General features: G+C 32.5%; 1 protein-coding gene across 14 annotated transcripts; it reads left to right on the top strand.

Moving 5' to 3' along the window:
* Window positions 1-1,603: 1,603 nt before the first annotated feature.
* LOC126702546 (uncharacterized) lies at window positions 1,604-8,884 on the top strand. Of its 14 annotated transcripts, none has more exons than XR_007647779.1 (7): window positions 1,604-1,892; window positions 2,133-2,222; window positions 2,427-2,487; window positions 3,368-3,489; window positions 4,831-5,295; window positions 5,372-5,497; window positions 6,182-6,499. XR_007647779.1 is itself a non-coding variant. In XM_050401270.1 (5 exons), the coding sequence occupies exons 1-4, from the start codon at window positions 2,078-2,080 to the stop codon at window positions 5,387-5,389; spliced, it is 345 nt and encodes a 114-aa protein (XP_050257227.1). In that variant the 5' UTR covers window positions 1,921-2,077; the 3' UTR covers window positions 5,390-5,497; window positions 6,182-6,499. The 14 variants fall into 14 exon arrangements, 2 of the variants coding, with proteins under 2 accessions (XP_050257226.1, XP_050257227.1); XR_007647776.1 differs by adding an exon at window positions 8,016-8,884 and having other exon boundaries at window positions 1,606-1,892; window positions 4,831-5,497; window positions 6,182-6,328; XR_007647775.1 differs by adding an exon at window positions 6,515-6,726 and having other exon boundaries at window positions 1,606-1,892; window positions 4,831-5,497; window positions 6,182-6,328.
* Window positions 8,885-9,285: the final 401 nt, after the last annotated feature.

The raw sequence follows: 9,285 nt of genomic DNA, 5'->3' as shown, positions 1-9,285 counted from the left end.
AAATGGTATCCAAAAATTTAAAAAATGGTTTATTAATAAATACTCTAAAGGCACGCATATAATATTTTGGTACTAGAAAGTATTTGTGAATATGCAATAACTAAGCATTTGGTCTCCTAATAATTTAATTATACTTATGGAGGAAAACAATTAATTATTAGAGAGTATTTTTTATTGAAAGGTTAGGGATCAAATTGACACAATTGAAAGGTTAGAGACTAAATTGAAATATGGTGTAAAGGTTAGGAACCAAATATGTAGTTTACCCAAAATATAATTTGGAAAGTTTTAACCTTAAAACCATTTGGAGTTATATTCCTTCAACTCATTATGTGTCGATTGAAAATACTACTCACGAGTAATTTTAGTTACATAACTTCTTAATTAAGTTATTTAGACCCCATTTGGTAAAGATGTTTAAATAACGAAAACTGTTGATTAAACACTATAACACGTATTTCTACACATTTTTTTTTTCACTCACATGTATTTTTACAAAACTTAAATAACGTTACTAAAAATCTCTTACCAAATAGACCCTTAACTTGCTAAAATAATGTAAATAATTTACCTTCGAACCAATTTTGTGGAAACTTCCTTCAACCCACTAAATGGCAGTTAAAAAACTTATCCATGTGTACTTTTGGTTACATGACTTTTTATTCATGTGACTTGCTTAAATAATATAGGTAGATAATATTATAAATAACTATGTAGTTGGTTGAAGAAAATTTTTCCAAACTAATTTGGGTAAATATCTTGTGCATAAATAATATACACAAACAACCTTCTAAGAAATGAAGGAGATTCTTTCAAACTGATTTGAAGCTATATTTTAAATCTTGACTGACATAGATAACATTCCGATAATCTATAAAATACTTTCTAAAAACAGTATATAAATTATAAAACTAATATAAGAGAATATGTATTATAATAACTAATGGACAAAGTTGGTTACACAACCGATTATAAAAAATTTAGAAACTTGAGTATGAAATATTGAGTGCCAAACATATGCAATCAATCTCAGCTAGGCGGGTACATAGGGCTCAGGAGCTAATTAAAAAAATGGTAACCATGCCCGCCGAAGGTCAGGGTGAGGAGCCAACTATCATGCTCGCGCTCAACTTGTGGAGTTTATCATCTCTAAATGGATGCCATACGCAGCCACGCGGTCAGCACAAAACCAAATATTATTTGGGCAAGGTCTTTTTCCAAACTCTTTTTTCTTTTAGGAAACCCAGTGAAATTTATTTCATTTCATGTTTGAACACTACAACAAACTTGAGTTTATCAACATATTTTTATCTAAGGTCACTAAAAGTTATTAATAAAAACCTTAAACTTCTACAGTAATACACAACTATTGAGTAAAATAAAAAAATTCACATATTTATTTCCACAATTGCTATAACCGTTGAAACATGTGTTAAAAAAAATCCATGATCAGCATAACTGTTAAAATAGGTGTTAAGAAAATAAATAAACAGGGAAAAGTTATGTCATCAGAAGGATGAATGTGGAAAAAATTAAATTAAATATTTTATCAATAGTTATAAAATATTGAAAATAAAAACACGGAACTTGTATTGGTTCTACAGTGCTTTTACAATTAATTTTTTTTTATCCTTCTCGCTTTCTCTCTCTCTCATAGCTCTTTGTGGTCATGACTATTAATCAATTTCAAAACCTTTCTATTTTTCTATTATTTTCTTGGCAACCAAACAGAGTTTATGACTAGTGTTTTATTTTATTTTATTTTTTTTAACGACTTTCATTTTGATTTCCTCATTAAGATCATCGCCATCGAATTGATTTCACCAAGCTGGTAGCCTGGTACTACTACATTCAGATATTCACACTTTTCCCTATCCAAAACCTTCGATTAGGTATATATATATATATATATATATATTTTTTTTTTTTTCTATTTCTCTCGATTTCGTAGTTTTAAAAACTTACTTCTGATCAGTTTGTTTTTGCCTGGACTCGAATTTTGTCCATACTCTGTTATTCGCTTTGAGTATTTTGAACTTTTGTGGTTTTTGTTCTTGAATTTGAAAATTGAAATGCCATGTCAAAATTGAATTTGTGGTTTTGTGTATTGCGTGCTTTTAATGTGATTGCAGGGGCATTTGCATTGGTATTTCAGCTCAATGAATGGTCAAGGAGAGTTCAAATTTCACTATCTGTGGGATTGAAAGCAAGAACGTCAGTTGGTGAGTAAGTGAGTGAGTTGCAGGTTCTTGATAAATTTCATTACTATTGTTTACATTTGTTGGCTGTTCTACCAGGAGGGTTTCTGAGAATTATGTGATTATGTGTAGTTGTAAGTTGCAATTGATTAGATGTGCTCAGTTGTAAATTTTATAATGCACATTGTGATATAGATGGTTGCTAATTTCCAATTTTTTGGTTTACAGCCTCAGTACTCTCACTTTGAAGTCTGAACTGATCTTCCTTCCCTTTTTGTCATCCCATCAGGTACAAAAACTCTTCAAAGCTTTTTCCTATTCTATATGAAAACAAAGTGTTTTTCATTATACTGAGGAGGCTCTTGATTTCTGATGAATATATTTATGCTACAAGAAAATATTAGTTGGGGGAAGTTTTTAGTTTAGAAAACATTTTTGAGGAAGCTTAAATTTTTGGTACTGGTTGAATTATTTGGGGGCTTGTACTTTGTGGCAACCCAATAAGAATTAGCTTTAAAAATAAACTCCTATCCTTTGTATGAAGCATAGCAACCTCTACACCTAAATATCACATACCAATACTTTCATCAACCCCTTCTCTGGTGTTGGACTCATACTGTGAAAGTAATGCTCATGAGGGTGTTTACTCCAAAAACCGAATAATTGATAGCCTAATCAAGTCTGGGCAGTTAAGCTCTGCCCTCAAGGTGTTTGATGAAATGCCACTTTGTGATGTTGTTACCTATAATTTGCTGATTTCTGGTCATGCTAACGCATGGATGATAGGTACTGGAATGAGGGTACATGGTAGTGCATCTTGAAGTTGAAGAAAAATGAAGACAAAAATAAGACTATCAATAAAACTTTGTGATACTATAGGCATAAAGTAAAATAACAGGGCTACTACTGCTGTTGTGTTGAATTACTTTCTTAGATCAACAATATGTTGATCATTTACTTTGGAAGATCCAAAATTTAGCGCCAATTTTAAGATACCTTAGTTAAGTCTATCTTCGATCTTTCCGCTTCAAATGAGATAAGCTCATAAAAAAAGATCAATGTACAGAAAATAGGGAATAAAAAATGGCATGCCTGGCTTCTTGTCACCTCTTGGATGTCAGTTAAATAAAGTTGTTGTAGATTAAATGAAAACTGTTTTTTCGGTGCAGGTTAAGGGGAGGCGGTTAAAGATATGGTTCATCAGAATATCTAACTAACTTCATTTGGTTCTGTTTCAAAGGTTGATAGTAACTTCAGATACCATTAGTAGGAAAATTCCTTTTTCCAAAAGGTAAATAAGAAAAAGATTTGTGACTTCTGCTAGTGTAAAGTGATTTAAGTTAGATTCTGTAAGTTCCTCTATATACCATAATCCCTTTATCTCCATATATTATACTAATCCAAGGATTTGAACTACTGATGAACCAAATCGCTATATCATTGGAGAATTTTTCGCTGTTATTGATCTAAACAGGGTCCTACTGTCTCTTGGGTTAGGTTTGAGGGGACATACTAAAGTGCAAAAAAGAATGAGATGACATAAAAGTCAATTCAAGAATCTCAAGTCACTAACTAGCATCTTATAGAAATCTTTTTCTATATGAAAATTGTTAATGGGGTTTGATACTGAACATGAATAGAAAACCTTTTGACTCATGAGGTAACTTTCCTTATTGTTAGTTTTTGTTAAAATATGCTACAGTTGGAGTGTGTATGTGGTTGGAGCTTGGTCTTAGTGACATGATGTCCTTTGTGCAATTATTTTATATATAACCACTAGATTTGTATAGATTATCCCAATGTTCTGGGAGTAGGCTTGAGATTTTTGACCAGACTCTGCTTACAGATATCTAAAAGAATATATATTTCCATCTTAGGTATTCAGATATATCTTATCCCACTTCCCAATTGAAGTAAAAGTGGAGTGGCCATCTCTTCCACTCATCAAACACCCCTTTAGTGCACCATGCTCATCATTCAATGAGCTGTAAACTAAAGGCATTCAACAACTACAAAAAATAAAGCCATCAATTCCCATTTGAATATTGTTTATAATATTTGCAGAGGGTTTACAACTTGTTCATAAAGCAGGATAACCTTAGTTTCTACATATCTTACAATACAGCTAATGGCTTTAAGCAATCTCTATTTTATGCATGTCTGTTTGCATTTGAGCAGCCATATGCACCCGAATTGTCATGCTTCATGTTGTAGTTGTCTCTATCGAATGATGTATTCAATGACGCATCTCCATTGACGTATGCCATTTAGATTTTTTAATATAAATTTTTAATACAATCATCACTATATGGGGTGCAAATTTTGTTAGGTGAAGGGCTTGTATTCCTGAAATTATTTACTCAGCTTTGGTTTTAGTTTGTGGGTTCTGTTGGCCTCAAAGTTGCCGCTTCCCTTGTTTTATTTATTTATTGTTTTCAGGCCTTGGCCTCATAATGACATACTTTTATAATTTTCCTTTACTTTTTCAGGAATTCAAAAGTGTGCTTAGTACAATTATAGTTTGAATGCACAAGATTTTATAAAATAATTCCGTTATTGATTTTTTGACTTAATATTATAGATTTAATTGAGTTGATTAAGATTACTAGTTATTTCTCTTGCTTCTATGCAGTATTTGAAAGAACAAAGGCTTCCTCCTCAGACATTTATACCTCTTCAGTCAATTCATGTTAAGCCAATCATTGAGAGATTGCGGGCCTTAGGTGTTACTGCAAAGCTGGTCTTTGATGTAATCCAATATCCTTTGCTAAAGCTTGTCTCTTTACCAGTTTACCTACACATTCTGATAGTGAAATTTCAATGTGTGCTGCACTGCCTATTGGCATACATCTTCTGGTGATTTATATATAACAGACTGATCCTAAGTTGGTGGTTAAGATACTTCTCATTGCAATTTATCTAATGATTCTTTGCCTCTCTAACTCATGATAATCACTCCAGGTTTTTTTTATCTTATTTATGGAAAGTTCTTTACCGTATTTGTTAATGAGCATTTAGCAACTAAGTTCATTGTCATCTATGGTTACTCAAAGAAGAAAAAATACTTTAACTTTTGATAACCCCAACTAGTAAAAAGGTAAAGGATGCTTTTGTGTGTGTGTGTGTGTGCGCTTTTGGGTTGACTTGTTCTGATCTGATTGGGATGTTTTTAGGATGACATATTGTCTTAGAGAATCCTACGAAGAAGATGTTGATGTGAGTAGAACCTTGAGACGGTGTGAAGTTAGTGATGATCTTGATGAAGGCATGTAGCAAAGTATGCAGCAAACCTTGAGAAGGTATGTTTCCTTTCTTTGTGTTTAGTGTTTCTTGTCATTTTGTTCTCAATGTAACAAAGGGCAATGCTAGAGTGAGAAAAAGACAGCTTGTGTGTGCAGCCCATAACTGGAGCAATAATACTAAATACAATAGATAATTTGAAATGAAAATATTTTATTTACCAAAACTTGTAATTCTTTTTGTCTACTTGCTCTGTTGAATTTGAATGCATTATAGCTAAGTGATATTTTTATTTCACTGGAACAAGAAATTGGAGAACCTTGAAGTAAAACCATCATGGTTTGAGATTATTTATTTAGTCAATGAATTGTTTTTTGGTTAAATTGCAATGGGCAAGAATTGGGTAATTGATTAAGGTTATTGCAAGTTCAACTTACAGAACTACAAAAGAGACTGAGGTGCACCTTTGGGGATTTTGGTTGTTAAGTATTGCCTTTGCATTATGAGGTGCACCTTTAGAATTTGAACCCATGATCTTGATCCTATTGAAGATCATGGGTTCAAATTCAATACCCACTTAGTGCAATGTACATCTTTTTCCTGCTTACATTACAAAGGTTCCATCTAGGAAAAAATATTCTTGTCCATTAATTTCATTTAAATTGTGTGCCATATTCAAATTATTTTTTATTAAAAAAAAAAAAAAAATCTAATTGGTTCATTGATTTTGTTTCTTTGTACAGGACAATTTCTAGGAGATGGGTGATACAGGTCCTTATGGACCTTGCACTGAAATACATTATGATAGAATTGGTAATCGAGATGCTGCATCATTGGTTAACAATGATGATCCTACGTGCCTTGAGATTTGGAACCTTGTCTTTATTCAGGTATAACTTTTGCCACCATGTTTTGTGGATTTCCATTTAGCATTCCTGATATAATTTGTGTACTTCTTCAAAAGACTCCTTTCTGTATTTATGTATATTCTTCTTCTTCTTCTTCTTCTTCTATGTGGCCTAAGAATGAATTTGATTTATTATTTACTCTTGTTTGATTTTGATTTTTTTTGGTAGTTTAATAGGGAAAGTGATGGTTCTTTAAAACCCCTGCCTGCTAAGCATGTTGATACGGGCATGGGTTTCAAACGGTTGACTTCTATATTTTCAGTTCAAATTACTAATTAAAAAAATATATTTTTTCAGCTTTAATTATCCATTGTATTTGTACAGTTTTTTTTATTGTGTTAAAAGAGTAGTTGATTGGTTGTTGTAAATTTAATTAGGAATTGCATAATTATGTTTACATTATATTTTTAATTAGGTTATTAAATTTTGATCAATGTAAAAAGCACATCCAAATTTATTTATTTTAAAGAAAATACTTATTTCAACGGCTTTTAATAATACTTCGACGTTTATTAACCATTGATAAAAGTGTTATATTTTTTTCGACGGTTGGATAGGCTATGGAAAAAAAACTTTTCGACATAGTTTTTAATAGCGGTTCTCAACGGTTACTTTAACCGTTGAAAATAATATTTTCAACTGTTTTTAGTATTTTTTTCAACCATTGAAAATAACCAAATTTCTTATAGTGGAAAAATATGAATTACATCATCAACAAACTGTGCATACTACAATGTCCTAGTTTGTTGCCTTCCCTTTTAGTGTAGATAACTTCAGCTTGGTGAAAGATATGCAGTTGATGTAGTGGTCAAAAGATGAAGGGCTTGTTTGATACATGTGTTTAAACGCATGTTTTCAGTTTTTGAACAACATTATATGTATTTTCACACACTTTTTCATCCATACGTATTTCCAAAAAATACAAACAATGTTACTAGAAAACATTATCAAACAGGTCCGAAATTTTCAAAATATAACCCCATCAGTATTCACCTTATACCATCCATTTTGAGAAGGAACCCATCTGATTAGAGATGATTGCCCATGTCCCACTTCTTTTCGATTCTTCCATATGCACCATGCAACCATCAGTATTACAGCAAACATCAAGCCATAAGCTCCCACAGACTATCAGTAAACTCCCTAATTCCAGCTATTATACTTCCCGTGCCTTCCTACACTAACACAGCACATGTAATGTAAGGTCAATTATGGATCTGAACCACACTCTTCATAAACTGAGTCATCAATGATCTTTCTAAAGAATAAATTCATTTTTGTGGGAAGGATATTTTGACATGCTTTCCAATCGAATATTTTGACCTTGTTTGGGATTCTAGCCACCCAAATTGGTATGAGCACCAAGGTTCACTACCTAAGCATCTAGATTTGTTATCTTTGAAAATTTTGTTAATTGGTTTATGGATTTGATTATTAGGAAGTGTAAGGTTGAATTTATTCAATTATGTGTTGGTTTTATTCCGTGCCAAATTTATTTGTAATTTAGTAATTAGATATCCTGTATTTAAGTGGGAATTATCTAAGGGTTGTGTGTGAGAGTGTGAAGAAACTCAAGTGTGTATGCGCATTAGAAGATTCTCGCAACTGGATCTCGCGAGTGACTTGCGATTGGCAACTCACCAAAATGCCACACGTATAATGCATGCAGTAAGCTGAAGGATTACGACAATTGGAGCATTACAGGACAAAAAGTACAATCTGGCCTAGCAGTTATCTCGCGACTCATTCCACTTGTGAGACTAAGTCACCAAAATGCCTTGTTATGCAGAAAAATGACCTTTCATATTCCTCACGTATACTACTATAAATACCCTTTATATTCATGAAATTAGAGAGCTTATAGAGAGAATTTTGAGAGAGAAATCCTAGAGAAAATCAAGATTGACTCATCTACAATCTTAGACATTTGATTCTCCAAATTTTTCTACTCACCCCCTCCATTGACATATCCTTGAAAGGCAAATTTGTCAAATCCTTATCTCATCATACCCATATCAATGACGAGGTATTTTGGTGTTTGGGAAGCAGTTCGGAGATGACTAATTTGACTCTTCAAATTCCTCTATTCTCACCCTCTCCATTAACATATCCTTGAGAGGTACATTTGCCAAATCCTTATCTCATCATGCCCATATCAGTGAGGAGGTATTTTGATGTTTGGGAAGCAGTTCAGAGATGACCAATTCATTTGGTTGATGCAATGGGCTTATTGCAGGATCCAAGAAGCTAAAGAAGACATGGTTGGGCTTAACCCTGTTAGAGTAAGAAGCTTGGAGGGCTTAGATGCATTGGGTAAATTAGGCTTGAAGGATTTATTACTATTCGTGTATCTTAACTTTATTCTTTAGTGGATTATTTTACCGCTTGGAGGGCGGCAAAGAGGTTTTTCGTCAAGTTCTTCGGTTTACTCTTCGATAATATGTGCCAGTGTTATCCTTGTGTTTGTATCTCTCTAACCCTTACTCTCTACCTTTAATCGCTAATGTATTTTGATTAATTATGGTGTAGAGTTGTTTATTTGTTTGGGTTTTTGCTTGTACCTTTTATTCCGCACATCTATTGTTTGGATATAAGCTTGTATTGGATAAATTTGAAATTGGAGGTCTAAACATTCATTAGTGTTTTACACACTATTTAAACTTTTAGGAAGAAAGATGTCAAATAAGTCCTCTACAAGATCTTCATTAGATAGGACTATTGTTTCTAATGTCAAATTTGAGATAAACAAATTTGATGGAATAAATAATTTTGGCATCGGCAATGTAAAGTTATGGATATCTTGATCCAACATAAGTTGAATATTGCTTTGAAAGACAAACCTAAAGAGATTTCAAATAAGGATGAGATAAGAATAATAGATAGCTTGCAACAACACTCATTTGTAATGGCAATTGGAATGATATTAGCACCTTTTTTTT

The sequence above is a fragment of the Quercus robur genome, chromosome 10 (genome assembly GCF_932294415.1).
Source record: "Quercus robur chromosome 10, dhQueRobu3.1, whole genome shotgun sequence".
NCBI classification, from domain to species: domain Eukaryota; kingdom Viridiplantae; phylum Streptophyta; class Magnoliopsida; order Fagales; family Fagaceae; genus Quercus; species Quercus robur.
This window is presented reverse-complemented; position numbering and strand designations above follow the sequence as displayed.

What these genes read in the sequence shown, in the direction of transcription:
- LOC126702546 (XM_050401269.1), top strand. Translation starts at nt 2,078, where the DNA reads ATGTCAAAATTGAATTTGTGGTTTTGTGTATTGCGTGCTTTTAATGTG. An exon ending in GCAAGAACGTCAGTTGGTGA is followed by an intron (nt 2,227 to 2,426) that starts GTAAGTGAGTGA and finishes TTTGGTTTACAG; the next exon opens with CCTCAGTACTCTCACTTTGA. An exon ending in CCTTTTTGTCATCCCATCAG is followed by an intron (nt 2,488 to 4,830) that starts GTACAAAAACTC and finishes GCTTCTATGCAG; the next exon opens with TATTTGAAAGAACAAAGGCT.